The 23,042-nt window shown below is 38.4% G+C and overlaps 1 protein-coding gene across 2 annotated transcripts in view; it reads right to left on the minus strand.

Moving 5' to 3' along the window:
* Positions 1–23,042, minus strand: part of LOC112049412 (max dimerization protein 1-like) — a 365,006-nt gene that overhangs the window by 65,290 nt on the left and 276,674 nt on the right. For both annotated transcript variants that reach the window (XM_052885199.1, XM_052885198.1), the window contains exon 4: positions 8,777–8,891. In XM_052885199.1, the coding sequence (XP_052741159.1) occupies positions 8,777–8,891 (115 nt within the window). The remainder of the gene's footprint in view (positions 1–8,776; positions 8,892–23,042) is intronic.

Below are 23,042 nucleotides of genomic sequence, written 5' to 3' on the forward strand. Positions count from 1 at the left end.
ATGATGATGATGGTGATGATGATGATTATGATGATAGATTACATGAATCTCTTAGCATCGCAACTGGAGAGCTGTTATTTTTAACTATTCATTATGTACATAATTTGTGTACATGTCTAAAAATCGCAAAGACATTTTCTTTGATATTTTTATACAATTAATAAATAAATATTAGACGTAGGTAATAAAAGCTTGTTTATATAAATATTGTTTACGTAATTTTACTGAGAATTTATTTGCTCGTGTATTTCTCCGTATGGAAGGACATTATATATCCCACTAATGATGTAGTTATTTCATCGGGAGTTGCCTTCGATAAATAGGGGCTTGTTATTGATAAATTACGTCTAGTTATGAAGGAAAATGATGCTTCTATTTCATATATCATAAATTATGTTCTGAGAGGTACAATAATAAATATAATGAAGAAAAAAACATGCACATTAAACCATGAAGATGTTTTCATCAAAGATTTTATACTATAACTAGCTGACGCCACGCGATTTTACCCGCGTGGTTCCCGTTCCCGTAGAAATACGGGAATTATATATAGCCTATAGCCTTCCTCGATAAATGGGCTATCTAACACTGAAGGAATTTTTCAAATCGGACCAGTGGTCCCTTAGACTTGCGCGTTGAATCAAACAAACAAACAAACTCTTCAGCTTTATATATTAAGTATAGATATAGATATAGAAAGAAGTATAGACATAGATCTTCTTTTCTTCATTGTCACAACGCATTGAGATCGAATAGCATGTCAGCCACGACACGAATTTCGTCATGTGGATGTTTTACTGTGACCACAACGCGTTGTGAGCTATTTTTTCGCTCACTGAACGTTTTCGATCTTTGAGCCCAATATATATACATAAATAAACACAAAACACAAAATGCAAGTAAACACAAAACTGTGCATGTGTGCGCTCAGTGGGGTAGCTAAATTCGGATCACTTTTTGTCGTGATTTTGTTGGCACGTAACATATCTGTAGTATAAAATATCGTTGGTTTTCATAATACCTCTCATATATATAGTATATATAGTATATGTAGTAGTAGTAGTAGTAGTAGTAGTAGTATAGGATTATGTACTCATAATATACATAGTATTGGAATGAAGAAAATATCACAACATAATACATAGATTATTACGTGTTGCAGTTTCATAGAGATTATAATTTATAATCAACTAGCGGATGCCCGCGACTTCGTTCGCGTGAAACTCGATGTAAACTTTCAAATACCTCTACCCTACCCCTACCCTACCCCTACCCTACCCTTACTCTACCCCTACCCTACCCCTACCCTACCCCTACTCAACCCCTACCCTACGCCTACCCTACCCTACCCTACCCTACCCCTACCCTACCCTACCCTACCCCTACCCTACCCCTACCCTACCCCTACCCTACCCGTACTCTACCCTACCTCTACCTTACGTTGAAATTTTTCCTGAATTTTCTTTGCTATAAACCTCACGGAGCCTGAGACCTTTCCAACGAATGCAAAACCGTGGAAATCGGTTCGTGCGTTCTGGAGTTATAGCGTCAGGAAGGAAAACCCGACTTATTTTTATATATTAGAAGATAACACACACAAAATTTCAGTAGTATAGTCATAAATAAATAATCTGTTCCTGGGCCTAAGACAATAAAGAAATGCTTGTAAAAACAAATGTTGCTACCTCATTGTTGTTTATTCCGCTAATCGTTACGCAGCAGAGTTTGTGGTTAACAAAAATAATTATAAATCTTGGGCCCTTTAGCCCAAAAGGCTAATAAATTCCCGTAGAAGCAAGATTTACTATTTCCTCACCCTTGCACCTACCGTGGAGGTAGACGGTAGGGTGGTTGAGTCTAACTTACCCACCTTTTATCCGCATCTTAGTGTTTCTTTATGATTACAGTTAGTATATTGATACAGGAATAGTTATTTATGCGCTAATTACGTGCAGTGGCATACAATAGTTTTCTACGACCATGAGAAAAGAATTAACAAAACTTACTAAGTAATATATAATTGGGGTTGGGTAGCCTCCTCGGCTTTTGTATCAGTGGGGTCTCTTAGATTTGTCTTTTAGAAGGAAGCTTGAATTTTTGTAGAATTGGCTACAATATGGAATTAAAAAAAAACATTGTAGCACGGTTAAATATGGGTTGTTAATGATGCCGGGGTAAGACATAAGATTTCGAGATCGTGAGTTGAAAAACCCACGTCGCGGTGACGAGGATCGAGGATCTTCGCCGGCGAAGACCCTGTTGTAATTTGTGTTTGTGTTGCCTGGGAATCGTTGTTGGTTTTCTTAGTGCATTGTCACTTAATGACTTAACATCAAGAGAGACTCGCATAAGCCAGGCGTTAAATCTATACTAATATTATAAAGCTGAAGAGTTTGTTTCTTTGTTTGAAGGCGCTAATCTCAAGAATTAATGGTCCGATTTGAAAAATTCTTTCAGTGTTAGATAGCCCATTTATCGAGGAAGGCTGTAGGCTATATATTATCCTCGTATTCTTACGGGATTGAGAACCACGCGGGTGAAACCGCGCGGCGTTAGCTAGTCGTTAATCTATACTTATAATAAATCTGTAGAGAGGTCAATTCTGTACATGAAATAATATTTCCAAAATAACTATCAGGGGGTGATTATTGGTCGATACTGATGCCAAAAATGCAATCAGTAAAATTTTTATCTGTCTGTCCGTCAGTCTGTATGTTCTTTATAGAAACAAAAACTGCTCGACGGATTTTAACGAAACTTGGTACAATTATTCTTCATACTCCTGGGCAGGTTATAGTATACTTTTCATCACGCTGCGATCAATAGGAGCAGAGCAGTGAAGGGAAATGTTGGGAAAACGGGAGAAGTTACTCCATTTTTTAAGCTTCCGTCGCGTGTGCAGTCTTTAATGGGTAGGGTAGGGTAGGGGTAGGGTAGGCGTAGATAAAAGTTTACATCTACTTTCACGCGGACGAAGTCGCGGGCGTCCGTTAATAAATTAAATAAAATAAAAAAGCAAAAACATGTATCCTATACGAAGTCAGCATTAATATGACATGCGAAGGGCATTTGCGATATATATAAGAGCAAAAGGTTCTGTACAATATCTTGGCAAGGGTACGTAATACAATTATTTTCTTTCCGAAATACTGTAAAAATGATCAAGTTAATGTAAGAAACCAGCGTCTAATTGAATATAATACCATTTGTTTCGTATTATACGGATACATTAGTACGAGTAAAATAATCTTTTCCCCGTTTGTTAACCACAATATATTAAACTACTAGCGGACGCCCGCGACTTCGTCCGCGTGGAATTCAGCTTTTCACAAATCCCGCTGGAACGATGGATTTTTCGGGATGAGTACTTCATAACCTTACAGAAATAGGACTATAGCCATAACAGGCACGTCGATTCTCATTCTACAATCGCAAACGCTTCGAAAAAAAAAAAAAATATGGGAATGACATTTGCTATCGACAGGACAGGTGATCGAGTTATCGAACGGATCTGTCATTAGCATACATTTTTTTAGTTTTCCAAGCGTTAGCGTTTGTAGAAAAAGAATCCACATGGCTACAGGGTCTGGTGTTTTGTAGCTACATGAAATCTATATCCTCAACATTTATAATATTAGCATGAATATACAATTAGATCACACTAATAATATAAAGGCGAAAGTTTGTGTGTAAGTTTGTTCCTCGAACATTCGAAATGGAAATAGATTTTACTCTGGATTAACATGTAGGCTTTCCTTTCCACATTAGACTTTTCATTCCGGAAAAATCTATGGTTCCCGCGGGATTTGTGAAAAACAGAATTCCATGCAGACGAAGTCGCGGGCGTCCGCTAGACTACCATAAAATTAAATTGAATGCGATCCGTCCGACACTTAGGATGTGGATGTGTGGACGAATATCTTTATACGGAATGTTTAATTATTACGAAGCTAATGAGCTCGCGCTTATCAGATGTCGCGATGTTTCATTGTAATTGCTCGTTTTATTTAGTGGTTATGGAGACATTCATTCCGCTGACCATGTCGTTCTGCGTGATGGAGAACACGCGAATACGAGCTTGAATACGTGAGGAACTGTGACTTTTGACGGTGTAGTCTTTGTTTATTTTATGCCGGATATTCATGGTTGCATACTGTACTTATCTATGGTATGGTTATGGGTTGATAACTCTTGCAAAACGACAGAGACCATCAAATGCTTTCAGAACCAAAGATTTTATACTATTAGACATGTCCCCAGCGATGATGATGAGGCGGACAAAGATGGCTAATTGTCTTAATTTCATCTAGTCGCATAGTAAACAACGAAAGTTATTTATACTAATAATACCTAAATATTGTCTACAATGTCAAGTTGTGTGTTCAGGAAGTGTAAAAACTATATATATAATGTAAGTAAATACAAAATTGTGCATGTGTGCGATCAGTGGAGTAGATAAATTCGGATCGCTTTTCAGTGGTTTTATAGGCATTCGTCATTAAACATAAAACTTTACATTCAGATAAAGTTATGAAAAAGGCTCATGTTTGAACTTTATTCATAGGTATACGAATGTTGTCAAAGGAAGTCTGTCTATTAACGCTAAATGCTTTTAGTCCTTTAAGGCTATCAATGGTATAAGTATTTAAGTAAACCCATTTGGTGTTTTGCTGTGCACAAAATTGTGATGGGATGAAAGTTCCATTATATGAAAATATGTACCTTAATAAACAACAAATAATAAGCATATTTTGCTTAAATAATCACGAAACTGAATGGGCGGGGCATATAGTTCTATGAGCTGATGGACATTGGGGTCCAAGGTGCTGGAATGGCGACCCCGCAGTAGAAAGCGCAGTGTTGGTCGACCCCGCACCAGGTGGACTGACGACATCAAGCGAGTCGCAGGGATTCGCTGGATGCAAGCGGCTCAGGATCATGATGTTGGGCAGTCCCTACAAAAGACCTATGTCCTGCAGTGGACGTCCATTGGCTGATATGATGAAAGAGGCCATTTGCAGATAAAAAATATCTTGAACAAAGAAAATATATTTTAAAAAGGCACTATCAGAGCGAATTCACAAATAGTAGGCACCATTTTGTTTATTATATCATAGCACCCAACTCCCAGTCATATGTAACTCTAACTGCCGGCTTTTTGGGTCATTTGTAAAGCGTTCCCAGACCCAAAATATTAAGTTCCACAATATTCGGTCATAAAGTCCGAATATAGCTGTGCGGAATACACGACAGAGGGCGTCCGTGGCATGAATGATGGCCGGACGCAGGATACGGCGGCATTCGTCACCGCTTTGTGAACGGCATCACAGCTGTACAACCGGCGAAACACCGAAACTGTACACACAACTATCGCCTCTATATCTCCACCCTTTGCTGCTATATTACTGTGCATGTATTTCCTGTATGCTTTGCTGAGTGTACCTGAAAACTCGCAGTATTTACCTTTGTGCGCCGTTCGTATGGCTGGCGCGTCAAAGACTATATTTGTTCGTCCTCTCTAGGGGGCATATGAAAAGGTAGGACATACTTGTAGGCTGTATGCTTATGTTGTGATGTTATGAAGTGACTTTGTGTGTGTTAATTACTTACAAAATCCATATAGAACTTTAGTACCTCTTTACTAGCTCGCCTGGGTAAGTATTTTCTTCTACCATTTACCTTCTGTTTGTCGATCTGAGGGGATTCTGAAGGATCTAAAGGGTAGGAGAAGGGATGCTTACAGGCACAAAAGGCTTAATAACCCTTTGTGTCAGTTCGATGTACGTAGAGTAGTACACATCACACTATAAAGGACTATACCCAGTCCTAACTCGGAATTTTGCGGAAAATGTAAATGTACTAAAAATATCCAATTTTTAAATAATTCTTTTTTATTAAACCATTTTTACTGTTAAACTCCGGAATAAAAATCTGCCAAAAAAAGTAATTCAATCCATTACGGTATTTCCTCGTAACAGACATTGTTTAATTATTTTTAAAAAACCTTATTTCGACTTTGGGTTCGAGCCCTTTAAAGCGTTTTTATTCCATTTTAATCACTTTAGGTTCAAAATAGCTAGAATCCAGACCTGCGAAGTCCGATCAAAATGTAAAAGTAACTGTCATAACACTGTCAAAACATGTAATAGAGACCTCGGAGTAATTTGAAAATAATAAAATCACGCTTGTTGTAATGTAATGCGATACATTAAAACAAATACGTGTGTATTTACGCGTGCCAAGGGCCTGTGTATTTACAAAAGGCCAATCACGACGCTTTATATTTATCTATTTTATTCTTGATAAACTGCTTACTTAACCTTAAAATTAAACTTCAACTTAGATTTATTTTTATACCCCTAGTTATAAAGGGTTAATAGATAATATTTGTTTAATGGTACAAAAAATCCAATAAAATGATATATAATATGTTGTTGCAAATTAATTTTTTTTAGTGGGTTAAACTTCTATACATTGTCTGGCATTGTCCTTTCATGCTTCTTCTTCGTGTTAGGTAAGGATAAAGAGAATTCTTTTAATGTTTCAAAATTTTGACAATTTTTTTTATTACGATATATCTTTCTAGGATGACAGAATCCAACTCAGATATACCAGTTAGTAGTAACTGGCTATTGTAAAAGAATGAAGCAAAAGTAGTATTCCATTTTCAATAGTAAAATTTTCAATGACTTCACAAAAATCTTTTAAATGACCGAATCTATAAGTTAATATCTTAATTAATTCACAAAGAGCTACTAAGTCTGATTAAGTATACGCCACGGCACCACCACATAACTTGTTCCAACAAGTTTACTAAAACTGAACGCTACCACAGTTCTAATCCTCTTTAGACAAGTTGCTGGAACTTCGCCTTAGACTACAGCGATGAGTTGCATACAGCTAATTCGCAACTTTTGTTTATTACTCGACTATCCCACTGTGGTGTAATTTGAATAAGGGCACACATGCTTCGTATACATTATGGAAGAGCCTGCTATAGCCAGATGCACCGCATTTTAAGTATTTCTGTGTCTACTGTACAAGTCATTTATTGATATTTATGTTTTAAATCTAGTATATCTATCTAAATATCATACTAACAGACCCGGTCACGGTGACTTATGTGCACTTCTTTCCTATCCCTACCATACACTACTCTACTCCTACTCCCACCCTACCCCATCCTACCCCTAACCTATCCCTACCCTACCCTATTCCTGAAATATTTTTTTACATAAAATGTAATTAATGAAGAATCGCTTTCATGCGATTTTGTGCAAATTTCACACAAACCATCTACTAAATCGTACGAACAAAGCCTAAACATTTGGTTTGGATAAGTAAGCCCTTATTTTTTGTGTTATTAAATGACAACTAAAAGTGGCATTGATTTTTATATATATAGATTATGTTAATATTTTGTGTCCATAAATGATCTAGGCCTGTCTAAATAAATAAATGAATTTTATGAAGGCTGAATATTTGTTTCAGCTCATTCCTCAAGTAAGTACGGTAACGGTAATGCGTATATTTTGAAAAGTATTCCATCCCATATGCTATTCCGTAAAAAATATCAAAAAATGCATTTTTTAACTGGCTGGTGGGATGCTTCGACCGTGGCTAGTTACCACCCTACCGGCAAAGACGTACCGCCAAACAATTTAGCTTTCCGGTACGATGCCGTGTTGAAATGAAACCGAAAAGGTGTGGATGTTCATCATACTCATATCAAGTTAGACCGCTTTCATCTTAGATTGCATCATTACTTACCATCAGGTGAGATTGTTGTAAAAATACTCAATAGGAACGTGAATACAACCAATAAATTAAAAGTATTATAAATTTGTAACAGTACTAAACACAGATATTAACTAGCGAACAAATCAAACGAAGCTGCAGGCGAGCTCATTACAAGTACGTGTCAATAGCAGCCTTCGTACCGGCAGGGGAGGGGGGAGGAAGTGGTGGTCCGGAAACGGCGGCGGCCGGAAACGCAGGAGCCCTTTGCCGCGCTTTGTTTGCCAAAGGTTACCCAACCCTGGCAAGGCCTCACTGTTGCCGGTTTTCTTTTTGCGAATGTTTAATTTTTAAAGATTCCTTCCAAGGAATTCTTTCTTCTTAACTGATATTTTAAAAAGAGAAATTCGACTTATTGTTTGTTTATTACGAGTATGACTTATTGTAAAAATTTCAACTGATTTTCTATATCCGAGTATTCTTGCCAATATCCACGTGGGCAAGAATACTCGGATATAGAAAACAAGTTGATTATATTGTTGATCATATTATTATAAGGATAGGTCAGTTTATGTTTCGTATTGTATTCTTTCTCATGTATAAGTGAAGTCTATATTATACTTGTAACTTATAAAATATGTTGTTAGTATTACTCGGCATTTAGGAATACTAAAATAAAGAAAATATAATATCTAAATACAACTTGTTATTCATTATTATTCTAAGAATCAAAAAAGATCTTGTTATAATTTTGGATCTTAACATTTTTTTTTGATGCAATATAGGCTTGCGCTTGACTACAATTAAGCCTGATGGAAGAATTATTGCGGTTTAAGTTGGAGCGTGCTTACCTAGAAGATGCCTATTCACTCTTGCTTTGAAGGTGTTTAAATTATAAGTGTCAGGAAACACAAACACGAATGTTATTGCGATACAAGTAATATTGTTTTTATCTTAACCTTAAATTGGTTTGGTTTGGTTGAATAGTCAAAAACACATGTTTTTTGTAATCAGATAAATAGATAGTCTAAGCACATACCTTTATAAACCTTTTCGCTTTTGTCAATAATCCTAATGTGGTGTGTCGGGACGCTTCTGGGCCAAGGGGGACCATGTCCTTGAGCTTCTCCAAGCAGCTTCTGAGATGTGCTCTTCTGTAACAACAGAACATAAGCATTGAAACACGAACATATTTCAATGTAATCTTGTTGAATATAGTATGGGAGCACGCAGTTCATTTTCGGTTATACTAAAGTGCTGGAATGGCGACCCCGCACTAGAAAGCGAAGTGTTGGTCGACCCCCCACCAGGTGGACTGACGACATCGAGCGAGTCGCAGGGATTCGCTGGATGCAGGTGGCTCAGTATCGTGATGTTTGAAAGCCTCTACAAAAGGCCTATGTCCTGCAGTGGACATAGGCTATAGAAAAATAATAAAAAAAATTCGTTGTAGCTATAGAAAGTCTTCTCGACAAGCCAAGCTTTCAATTTACTTTTAAAAGTATTAATATTCGTTATATTTTTTATATTTTGTGGAATCCTATTAAAAACTTCTGGACCCATCCCTGTTACTGTCTTTGACGCTTTCTTTATCTGTGATATTTGCTTACAAGTATATTGGGGTATCGCATTCGCAAGTTACTTAATTCCAAACGCATATCCGGGGCAACAAGCCAGTGCAAAACGCTGACTAGATATTTCTACTGGGATTGAACCAAAAAGCTCCCAGCTAACGGTGTTTGAAATGCAAAAGCGTAATTTGCATAACCAGTACAAGTTGACGGATGCCTTTGCCAACTTCTCTCCGGTGTCAACGGGTTATCTCTATAACTTGACTACTTCGTATGTGTCTAGAATATCTAGCTTTCTATATCTGAGAAACGGTATGAAGGCTGTTTTGAAGGTTTTTATAAGTTTTGCAATAAAGCTACTTAAAAATAATTTATTCTAGCATTTTACTGGTCATACGACGTGTTTTTTTCTTTTTTTTTTAATAAATAATGCATAAAAATCACGAGAAATAAAAAATCTATAGCATAGTTTCTCACAATTAGACGAATAATTAACTTAAGAAAATCCATTTATTAGTTATTATTCAGATTAGAGATTAGAAACATATAGACAAACAAACAATTAAAATTAATTATTTAGTGTTCCGCTGTTATTTTTTTAAACGTGAAATTTAGGTTTATGTCAATTCGCTTTTTACTTTGTAAGGTAAGTGATATTTTCATCTCAGAAAAATGTGTTTTAATAAATTGTTTTTACTACACTTAATAGACGACGCACTTTATTAAGTTTGATTAATAAAACCGCATTAAAAGGCCTTTTTATGGTGTCTCAAGTATAGTGCTAGTGCAAGCTAGATATCTAGCTAGCGTCTGATTTATAGCCGTATGTGTCTAGACCCGTCTCGCTTAACTTGTGACGTTTTAAAATTAATTTAGTCGTAGTTTAATCATGTAGATTTACTAGATAATACTAAGTAATATTTATAGCATATTATTTTATAACCATCTGTATAATAACTTTGGACTTGTAACGCACTCAAATTCACCAACAAAATTGTCTGTCGTTTTTTTGAGGGGGACGAGGTAAGTTCACACATCAAAAATATTTAACACCAATAAATATATCATGTGTCCTTATACTACACACAACTATAAATATTAATCGTCACACACACATGTGTAATTTTATCACAATGATACGTCGATACTATATCAGGTGAGGTTCTAGTCAACGGCTAACTTATAAGAATCGCATCAAACGGATTTATAAATTAACGGTAGATAAAATTCGTTCAATGCGAACCGTACGATGCGCATCGGTGGATTTGTATAACTTTTTACACAAAGAATACTAAAATCTATTTGATGCTATGCCTACGATCCGGATCAGTGGACGCCTACGTTTAACCTGAGGCGTAGGTGGCAACATCATATGCCTGTCACAACACATTACATCATAGTCTCTCTGACTATTCAATTTGCAGTGTTGATGCGAATGTCATAGACCCTCCAGTACACAAAGAGCCCATTGTACAAAGCTGACAGCTTCGTATCAGGTTATCGCCATTAGAGCATTATGTAATTCAATAATGCTGTCTTAGAGAATTACGAGTATATTATCGGATCAGGTTTTGACGGTTAGCGTTGAGAATGTCTTGCTTGTAACAGCGAGGTCGCAGGTTCGATTTCAATCTTAGCTTAGGACAATTTTGGATTTGTACGGTTTAATATTTTTAATTGTTTAAACTTTGCTCTGCTGGCCTATTCACTAATTTGGTCATTATTCATTATTCTCAACTCATATTCGACTCACTGCTGAGCTCGAGGCTCCTCTCAGAATTAGAGGGGTTAGGGACTTCACACACGCAGAGATAAATAATACTTTGTTTAAACATTTAATTTCAAAACATAAAAAAGATGTCTGCCTGATGAGCTATCTAAAACATAAAAAGTTTTTCAAGTAATACGATCCAAAATGTCTGAAACATTCTGAATGTATGTTATGTACATTGTCAGGAAGATCGTTTATTCATCGTGATGTTATTCTGAGAGTTAGAGACAAAGCGGGGAGAGAGAAAAATATTAATGCCGACAAAAAAGAACAAGAAACGAGTGCGGGTCGGTGAAACGGACGTAGGGAAAAACCCGCCTTCTCTTACAAAAAAATTATGAAAAACAAAGTATAGCGGTTCGTTGTATAATTAAAGAGATAGTGGAAAGTTTTTGGAAGGCACTCGGCTATTTAAGCCTCAATATGCTATTTCTAACCAACATTGTGATAAGTGATAATTAGTTTTTAGAAATTAATCTATACTAATATTAAGCTGAAGAGTTTTTTTTATTTGTTTGGTTGAACGCGCTAACCTCAGGAACTACTGGTCCGATTTGAAAAATTCTTTCAGTGTTAGATAACCCATTTATCAAGGAAGATTATAGGCTATATATAATCCCCGTATTTATATGGGAACGGGAACCACTCGAGTGAAATCGCGCGGCATCAGCTAGTTATGAACCTCAACCTGCATACCTGAGAATTTTCTTAATTATCTACGTGTGTGAAGTCTGCCAATCCGCATTAGGCCAGCGTATTGGTCTAAAACCTAACCCCTCTCATTCTGAGAGGAGTCTCGTGCTGAATAGTGAGCCGAATATGGGTTTTTAATGATGATGATGATGTATATATAGTCATACAAGTACGTCAATGGAGTTTGTCTACCGTAAAATTAAAAATCCGTTTGATGCGATGCTTTCAAACGTACGATGCGGATATGTGGACGCCTACCATAAATCGCAGCTACATTTCTGAGACTACATGTATCCATAATGGCATCTAGCCGACACCGAAGCATCTTACCAAGCAAAAGTCATATCAAAGCTGAGCTATTGTGAGATACGGGCAAATTTATCAAGTACCACTTCAAAATTTTCCATCTACCCTCCGCCTATTACAGCGGGTGTATTTTTATAAAGGTGCTTCTAACAAATTGAATTAACAAGTATATCGCTAATTGGTGGAATTAAACGAGTTTTCCCGAAGGAAAATACGGCTTTTCACAATTAGAAAGAATTAAGTTATCCAGGGCTCGCTAATATTTTGTTATTACAAAATTCTATTTGGGAATTTTCTTTTTTATAAATATCTCTGTTATATTTTGCGCCGCGTTTTATGAGAGGGATTATTTTACAGAATGTTCAAGTGATATTAAAAATAAAAAAATCAAATATCTTATTTTTTTTTTATTCTTTACAAGTTAGCCCTTGACTACAATCTCACCTGATGGTAAGTGATGATGCAGTCTAAGATGGAAGCGGGCTAACTTGTTAGGAAGAGGATGAAGGAATCCATACCCCTTTTCGGTTTCTACACGACATCGTATCGGAACGCTAAATCGCTTGGCGGTACGTCTTTGTCGGTAGGGTGGTAACTAACCACGGTCGAAGCCTCCCACCAGCCAGACCTGGACCAATTAAGAAAATCTTATGTAAACTGTTTGTTTAGAGCAGTGGACCTTATTGTGACAAGTAACAAGATTTATTTCCATTTTAGATTGCATCGTTAGATTTCGACGGCCTTCGTAGCGTTGTGCTAAGCGCGATGCATATACAAGATGGAGGTCCTTGGTTCTTGGCTTGGTTTCTCGGCTAACATTAGGTGAGATTGTAGTCAAGGGCTAACTTATAAAAAATATAAAAAAAAGAAACAAGATGAGGGTCCTGGGTTCGATCCCCGGCTGGTTTGATTGAGGTTTTCTTAATTTGTCCAGAGTTTGTAGAAACCGAAAGGGGTGACTCCTCCTAACAAGTTAGCCCGCTTCCATCTTAGATTGCATCATTACTTAACATCAGGTGAGACTGTAGTCAAGGGCTAACTTGTACAATAAAAAAAGATATAATACTAACCAATATAATGAGATTTTGGAATATAAGAATAAAGTTTGACACGAATAAATTGGATAAGGTCAAAGTTCCCGCAAGTTGCAGCGACATGACAAGAACTAATGCGTGCAATCAGCCACGAGAGTGAATTATTTACTTGGAGTTTGGTGACAATGTCCAGTTATTTACTTTTATTTAACTGCCTCTATGGTTCAGTGGTTAGCCCGTGTGGTTTAGGATGAGTTCCGAAGTTTGAATCCTGGATCAGGCTGTGAAGTGTTTAGTTTTTCTTTCTTAAGCCAGCACGGGTTGGGAAAATCGGTGGTGTTGTAGACACTCGTGTCTCAGATAGCACGATAAAGGTAGGCGTCCACAGATCTGCATCGTACGTATCGGACGTATCGCATTAAGAGTGTGCAATATGTAATTTGGTGGTTACAAATGGTTCTGGAGATTCTGCAAAAGTTAGGAGCCTGATATTTGGGTAAATGATATTTCAAAGTGTAGCTTCAACACTACACACACTGACTATACAAAATACACAATTTGTAAAACTTTTCACGATAGTTTATTTTTTTTAAACTACATTAGTTGCTCACATTTTGCTTTCAATCTCAGGAAAAGCAAACTTATTTTCTTAAATTTTTGTTTTGTATAGAAAATTAGGTATATATCTTGAACATGGTCATTTTGTTTTTCGTTATGTTGTTTAATTTACTTACAATTAGGTAAAAATGGTTTTGGCGCTTACGTCATAAAATTTGCGTCGCGCGTCAATCGCTCCGTGCTTTTCACTCACGTGAAAGTCATAATTCGGCGTCTCGCTTGCGCTTCGAATTTTATCCATATCGTACCGACATGCTGCGCGCTCTTAAAAGTATTTTTAATTATACGGTAGATTCGTGCGATCCGTACGATGCGGATCAGTGGACGCACTTGTATGACATTCTATACAAAGAATACTAAGATATGTAGGTTGTAGATCTGTGTATGGCTACCATACTAGTACAATATTTTTATTAGGTCTATAGTTTAACTCATTTTAGTTCCTTTTTGGTTATTTATTATTAAGTTTATTTTTCAGTTTAATGTCAGTTTAGGTATTAGTTTAGATTATAAGGTTGTGTTGGCTGTGTTCGTGGCGTTACCCAATCTGTGGTTCCAACTGAAAATCAGCGCTACGTGTCCAAATTCAAATGGTCACGTAGCATTATGCTGAGCTGGGGCCATTTTCTGGGTTATGCCACACATCCTGGGTACAGGGTATTGTCCTGGATGTCCTGGTGTACTGGAGATATTGTGATGTGTGGCATAAATAAATAAACGCATTTTTCTTTGTTTCTTTCTATAAGCCGTAATGATCTTAATCATTAAGATTTGACAGTGATTGTTAAGAATACCGCAAACCCGCATCTAAACAGCTCGGTGGAATTAAACTCCATAGTTAACGCGAAAGTTTTTTTTATCGACATTCGCTAAAAAATTATTATCTTTAGAAATGATATATCGCTGAAAAATCCCATTAAGATGTGATCAACTTTGTCTGCGTGTATTCTGTAGGTACGGACGGAATAAAAAATAAGCAAGTAATTTTTCTCCGCGGCTAAGAGAAAAGAAAACCAGCTCGGCAATTTATCACTTTTTTGTACTTTTACCGAGGAAACTCCACGTTGGCGATTTCGGAACTTGAAAGCTAGTTGTAACCTGGTTTTATTTGGCTATTAAGAGTACATGTGGTGGGGATTGTAAAAGTAAAGTATCTGAAATACAAAATAATAATAAAAAAGTGGTGTCTATGTCAGTCTTATGACGTACTAGCTGACGCCACGCGGTTTCACTCGCGTGGTTCCCGTTCCCGTTAGAATACGGGGATAATATATAGCCTGTAGCCTTCCTCGATAAATGGACTATCTAACACTAAAAAAAAATTTCAAATTGGACCAGTAGTTCCTGAGAATAGCGCGTTCAATCAAACAAACAAACAAACTCTTCAGCTATATAATATTAGTATAGATGAAACGCGTATGCAGCTGAGCTCTCATTCGTACAAGAGTTTATTTAACGGACGTTAAAAAAAGCGTTCAAATATACTAGAAGTTAAATGAAAGTCTATTTCCAATGCCCGAAATTGAAAATGAAACACTGCTCGAAAAAAAAAACGTCGTGTTTTATAAACGCTGTCGTGTGAACATATACTTGGAAATGCATTTGTTGTATTTGAACGTATGAGAGCCTTTTTAATAGACGTTAAAAGGGCTCTCTATATTAACTAATTAATACGCAAAAAACAAAGATTATTAAATTTCAAAATCCATTAAACAAATAACAAAGATATTTATATTTTCGGTTGAACTCTCATACAAATCTAACGATCACTAACTGATCAACATCGTCATCAACGACGTCATTGATTCGTACCGTTTTATATGAAGCGTTTTTCAGTGATCCGTAGCAGTGCCACAAATCCCTGTAGCTCCTAGAGTAACGATCGCAGACACCCTGTTACTTCTACGAAATTGCTTTACTATTAGCGTACTCTTAATTTTTAGGCAATTTAAAAAAAAAATCATCATCCCTATTCTTGTCGTCGCTACCCGCCCTATTCAGTCAGGTAAGCGTTTTAAACGTTGGAAGGACACACTCGTGGACTATATTGTTATCAGAGAGCCGCCGCGGTTTACGACGCCCGTAAATTACGTACGAGTGGAAACTCGTAAAAAAGTCGTCAAACGTAAATTGGGCGCACTCCGCTATGATAATGCCGGCAATCGGCGTAATTAGGCCGGCTACTGGTTACGTCGGATCCGACCGCAGAGCCGTCTTTATCAGCGAATTTTGAACGTAAAAACTGTTCGTCGGATACTTTTTTTTTATTTATTGCTGAGAATTTTGGAGCAGACGTTTTCGATTTTGTTATACGTTATAAGTTTCTAAATGCAATTATACGTATGTTACGGTACGTAGTTCCCATTCTAGTAAGAGTATGGGGTTTTTTTTTTTTATTCTTTACAAGTTAGCCCTTGACTACAATCTCACCTGATGGTAAGTGACGATGCAGTCCAAGAAGGAAGCGGGCTAACTTGTTAGGAGGAGGATGAAAATCCACACCCCTTTCGGTTTCTACACGGCATCGTACCGGAACGCTACATCGCTTGGCGGTACGTCTTTGCCGGTAGGGTGGTAACTAGCCACGGCCGAAGCCTCCCAGCCAGACCTGGACAAATTAATAAAATCTCAATCTGCCTAGCTGGGGATCGAACCCAGGACCTCCGTCTTGTAAATCCACCGCGCATCTTGTAAATCCACCACTGCGCCACGGAGGCCGTCAAAATGAAAAAATGGGGATAACATAAGTCAATGTTAATTGAACAACAGCTGGCCTATTTCCTATTTTGGTTTTTATTATCAACTCATCAAAATAAAAAAAAAACAAATCAATCGACAAAATGTCATCCACATACTATGATACAAATTACAAATGTCATCCGGTACTTACGGTGTATATCATTTAATGTAGATGACAATTTGTTATTCACTTCAATAAGTTGATAATAAAGACCAAAATAGTTAATTAGGCCACAGGTATCTAGTACTAGAGAAGATGGGGGTCCAACCGTTTCAAACATTAGCCAAAAAGAAATACAGAGTATATAATTTCACATACATTTAGTGAGAGCTGTTAATTGAAGCTGTTAATTTAAAATTACATATTGGCACTTTACATTTCATTTGACAGTTCGTTTCACTCTTGAAAGTTTGCCGCGATTCACGATAATAGTACATATTATGAACGTCATAAAGGCGACTGTCACCATACCCATGCTATCTGAAAACCATTATAATTGTGTTGTATCTACGAGTATGTGGATAATTGGAATAAAATTTTGTAAATCAGCCGAAAACTACACATACATATCAGACGTAGGTAAGCGTAAACCCCTCCAACATAATTCACTGCCATTTAATTCCAAATATCGTATTTTAGCTGTGCGACCGTTTTATTGGTAGTTAGTGAGTGAATGAGTTCGCTAATTGCAATTACAGAGTAGATGCAGCGCTGCACAGCGTATGTATCATGGGTGATACATACAAGAAACGAATACGTAATCATACTACACCATGCATCATGGGTTAATAATCCATATTCGGCTGACTGTTGAGCACGAGTCTCCTCTCAAAATGGATGCTCTCACCATGCTGGCCCAATGCGGCTTAGCAATTTCACACACGTAGAGAATTAAGAAAATTGTCAGGTAGGTAGGTTTCCTCGCGATGTTTTTTCCTTTACCGTTTGAGACAAGTAATGTTAAATTTTTGAAAATGCATGAAAAGTTGGAGGTGCATGCCACGGTCTGGTTTCGAACGAACGCCCTCCATTTGGAGGGCGTTCGTTCGATGGCAGAGGTGATACATATTATGTATGCCTACCAGTATCATTATAATAATAGGTGTATATAAATCAGATCAATGAGCAGACCTTAGTTGAACGTTGGGATCCAAAAGTGCTGGAAAACGCATTGTTGGTCGACAGACTAAAGAAAGAAAAGAAAGGAAGAAAAAAACATTTATTTCCAACATTGTGCCACATTTAACCCCCTAACACTACTGTAGTGCCTGATATTCAAACTACTTAGTTACTACTACATCAGAACACCACTATGTCATATGCTGCATATACTTAGCAATTATTGGACATACAGCGCTGATTTTCAGCTGATAACCTCGAACCAGGTGACACCACGGAAATGCGTAGTCACATAGTGAAATAAAACTAAACCTAAAAGGAAAAAAAAGCAAACTAAAATAAATGTTAAATTCAAACTAAAAATACATGATATGATAATAATTAATGTTACTAATCTAAAGTGTTGTGTTAAATTTTGTGTTGTAAATTATACAACACAAAATTTAACTACAAAATAAAAGTAAAGACTAGGTAGACAACATAAAATTGGGTTGCAAGGAAACGCTGGATGCTGGCGGCTTAACATCGTATATACCAGAGTATATGGATTCGATTTCAACTCGATACCTCCACGCGTTCGGGAGTTTAAGGTTTTGACAGGCGGACACTAGCTGTTCCTATTACGGTTCCGTTTACTTACTTTTGAGGAACAGAACGCTAATAATACCTCAATGGTCTAGAGTTTTTCCTAAAGTCCGAAGAAGTCCTAGAGTTCGAATTCTAATACATAACAATACAGCACCGACATACAAATAGTTACCTTAGTTTGTAACAAAAGGTTATTTTTACAACACAAAGTGGGGACAGGGGGGGAGGCAGTTAATTCTACGCGCATGTATTTTATTTGTTATTGTCACGAACCAGTAATGGCGGCCGTACGGGTGGTCGTAAAAAATTCGGACAAAAGTTAGCGATTGCGATAACGAGCCTTTACATCGTTACGAATACGACGCGGATAATGTAAACGGGATTTACGATTCCGAAAATAAAGGAGAGTGAGAAAACATGAGAACTCTAACTGTACCTTCTCTATCTCCAAATTTTTTTACGACCTGTTTGGTGTAACAATTGTTTTACGATCCTACGACGTACCCATTGGATTTGATTTCAGATTATACATTCGTGGTTAACAACCCATATACGGCTCACTGCTGAGCTCGAGTCTCCTCTCAGAATGAGAGGGGTTAGGCCAATCCACCACGCTGGCCCAATGCGGATTGGCAGACTTCACACACGCAGAGAATTAAGAAATTCTCTGGTGTGCAGGTTTCCTCATGATGTTTTCCTTCACCGATTGAGACACGTGATATTTTATTTCTTAAAATGCACACAACTGAAAAGTTGGAGGTGCATGACCCGGACCGGATTCGAACCCAAACCCTTCGAAATTGGAGGCAGAGGTCATATCCACTGGGCTATCATGCCACGATTTTTTTGGTACTTTTTTTTTTTATTTATTTTACCAGTAGGTACTCCCGGGACTCAAAGTTAATAGCGATATTCTGTTTTTCACAAATTTACCATGAATTTATCTGGGATATAAAGAATCTATGTGTCATCAAGAATAATTTCTATCAAGTGTTTCATTATCGTAAAACTAGCTGACGCAACGCGGTTTCACCTGCGTGATTTCCGTTCCCGTAGGAATACGGGGATAAAATATAGCCTATAGCCTTCCCCGATAAATGGGCTATCTAGCACTAAAATAATTTTCAAATCGAACCAATAATTCCAGAGATTAGCGAATTAAATCAAACAAACAAACTCTTCAGCTTTATAATATTAGTATAGAATATGGCAGGAGTTCACAGATCCGCATCGTACGGATTTTATCTACCGTACGATGCGGATCTAAATAAAAAATCCGTTTGATCCGATACGTACGATGCAGATCAGTGACCATTCAGCCATTAAAAAGCTAGTTTTAGGGTTCCGTAGTCCACAAGAGACCATGTTTATATTACGGACCAAGCAGATGGCCCACCTGATGGTAAGTGGAAAACAATCGCCTATAAACAGAGCAACACTTCACAGGGAATGCAAGTCTTAGGGTATGCAGTTTGACAACCTCTCTTGCGCAGTCGGCGGTACTATGGATTTCAACAGGGAGGTCCTGGGTTTGTTTCCCAGCTCTGGTCAGGATTATATAAAAGTGGTAGGTATTCGTAGGCACCAGCTGTGGCTAGTTACCACCTTACCGGCAATGACGTACCGCCAAGCGACTTAGCGTTCTGGTACGACGTCGAGTAGAAAACATTAGAGGTAAAATAAGCTTGTACCTCTTCCAAGTAAGCTCGCTCCATCTTAGACTGCATCGTCACTTAATATTAGGTGAGCTCGTAATCAAGGGTTAACTTGTCATCTTATACTTATAATAAATCTATAGAGAGGTAAATTCTGTACATGAAATATATTTCCAAAATAACTACCGATGATTAGTAATCGATACTGATGCCAAAAATGCAATCAGTAAAGTTTTTGTCTGTCTGTCTGCATGTTCTTCATTATAGAAACAAAAACTACTCGACGGATTTTAACGAAACTTGGTACAATTGTTCTTCATACTCCTGGGCAGGTAACAGTATACTTCTCATCACGCTATGATTAATAGGAGCAGCGCAGTGAAGGGAAACGTTGGGAAAACGGTAGAAGTTACTCCATTTTTACAGCAATACTACTAAAGGGCTGGATTGAAGCGGTCTAAGGGTGGACGAAGTCGCGGGCGTCCACTCGTTAAATAATAAAAAAAACAACACGTCTTACAATGTGCAACCACGCTTAATTAATGTACATTGAACTGCAGGCATCAATATCTACACAGGTGTTGCATATAAAGTTATATGGCGCTTAAAATATGCGAAATTCACAATACACCGATATCCCCCATACAGTTTTTAACTCATAGCGGACATGCAGACAGGTTGCTGATAGCAATTCATATGCAAACCAGATACGTTTCCCGCCCTTCAACGTCAATGTCCAACTGAAAGCCGCGCCCGCATCGAATAACGCATGCTTGTATGCACAGATTATGTTTGATACACCCTCAATGGGAAAATATGTTGTTATTTTTTTCAAGTTCAGACGCTCAAAAGCAATTGTTCTGCATGTTATCCACTCGTATGAGTCCTTTTGAATGCCCGCATGTACTCGTAAAAATGCATGCGAAAGTTTGATTACTATCTCTATTTTTTTTTTTTTTTATTCTTTACAAGTTAGCCCTTGACTACAATCTCACCTGATGCTAAGTGATGATGCAGTCTAAGATGGAAGCGGGCTAACTTGTTAGGAGAAGGATGAAAATCCACACCCCTTTCGGTTTCTACACGGCATCGTACCGGAACGCTAAATCGCTTGGCGGTACGTCTTTGCCGGTAGGGTGGTAACTAGCCACGGCCGAAGCCTCCCACCAGCCAGACCTGGACAAATTAAGAAAATCTCAATCTGCCCAGCCAGGGATCGAACCCAGGACCTCCGTCCACTGCACCACTGCGTCACGGAGGCCGTCAAAAGCCGTCTATTATTCTTTTACTAAAACAAAGTTTACTTTTAAAACGAGTATTTTGACATACGCTATTATGAGGCTAGATTTACTGCACTGTCCTGCAGGCTTATTCACTACTAGCTGACGCCGCACGGTTTTACCCGCGTGGTTCCCGTTCCCGTAGAAATACGGAAATAATATATGCCTATAGCCTTCCTCGATAAATTGTCTATCTAACACTGAAATAATTTTTCAAATCGGACTAGTAGTTCTTGAGATTAGCGCGTTCAATCAAACAAACAAACAAACTCTTCAGCTTTATAATATTAGTATAGATATTTGACGTATGCTTGTTGACATGAGATTATATGTAAAAATGTCAACTGGTGCTTACTGGTGTATATCACACAGTAGATTAATGACAATTTGTCAATTGGTTTGATGTTTATTATAAACTAGCAGATGCCCGCGACTTCGTCCGCGTGAAAATCGATGTTCATTTTCGACCCCGTCGCCCCTTCTAATTATATTTTCGTATGTTTTATATATAAAAATTACAAAATCACAACCACCGGCCGAAGGCCGGTGTACAATAAAGTGCGCGTTTTTTGTGCTTGGGTAAAATGCAAAGTCGTAGCTATCGTCGGAGGCCCTATCCAACCCCCGGCGTGCAATTAATTGTGTCTGCGTAAAATGCCCAGCCGTAGTTACGGTCGAAGGCTGTAATACAAACTTCCGGCCGAAGGCCGGGCCACAATACGTTTTCCGTTTTTTGTGCATCGGAAAAATGTCCAGCCGTAGCCACGATCAGAGGCCATATTACAAACCCTCGGCCGAAGGCCACGCTTTTTTGTTTTGCTTGGGTAAAATACTCAGCCGTAGTCAAGGTCGAAGGCCGTATCATACACTCCCGGCCGAAGGCCACGCGTTCCGTTTTTTGTGTTTGGGTAAAATGTCCAGCCGTAGTTACGGTCCAAGGCTGTATCACAAACTCCCGGCCGAAGGCGGGGCCACAATACGTTTTCCGTTTTTTGTGCGTCGGAAAAATGCCCAGCCGTAGCCACGATCAGAGGCCATATTACAAACCCCCGGCCGAAGGCCACGCTTTTTTTTTTGCTCTTGTAAAATACTCAGCCGTAGTCAAGGTCGAAGGCTGTATCATACACTCCCGGCCGAGGGCCACGCGATCCGTTTTTTTTAGCTTGGGTAAAATACCTAGCCGTATTCAAGGTCGAAGGCTGTATCATACACTCCCGGCCGAAGGCCACGCGATCCGTTTTTTTTTGCTTGGGTAAAATACCCAGCCGTATTCAAGGTCGAAGGCTGTATTATACACTCCCGGCCGAAAGCCACGCGATCCGTTTTTTTTTGCTTGGGTAAAATACCCAGCCGTAGTCAAGGTCGAAGGCTGTATCATACACTCCTGGCCGAAGGCCACGCGATCCGTTTTTTTTTGCTTGGGTAAAATACCCAGCCGTAGTCAAGGTCGAAGGCTGTATCATACACTCCCGGCCGAAGGCCACGCGATCCGTTTTTTTTTGCTTGGGTAAAATACCCAGCCGTAGTCAAGGTCGAAGGCTGCATCATACACTCCCGGCCGAAGGCCACGCGATCCGTTTTTTTTTGCTTGGGTAAAATACCCAGCCGTAGTCAAGGTCGAAGGCTGTATCATACACTCCCGGCCGAAGGCCACGCGATCCGTTTTTTTTTGCTTGGGTAAAATACCCAGCCGTAGTCAAGGTCGAAGGCTGTATCATACACTCCCGGCCGAAGGCCACGCGATCCGTTTTTTTTTGCTTGGGTAAAATACCCAGCCGTAGTCAAGGTCGAAGGCTGTATCATACACTCCCGGCCGAAGGCTACGCGATCCGTTTTTTTTTTGCTTGGGTAAAATACCCAGCCGTAGTCAAGGTCGAAGGCTGTATCATACACTCCCGGCCGAAGGCCACGCGTTCCGTTTTTTGTGTTT

This window comes from Bicyclus anynana, chromosome 13 (assembly GCF_947172395.1).
Source record: "Bicyclus anynana chromosome 13, ilBicAnyn1.1, whole genome shotgun sequence".
Lineage (NCBI taxonomy): Eukaryota > Metazoa > Arthropoda > Insecta > Lepidoptera > Nymphalidae > Bicyclus > Bicyclus anynana.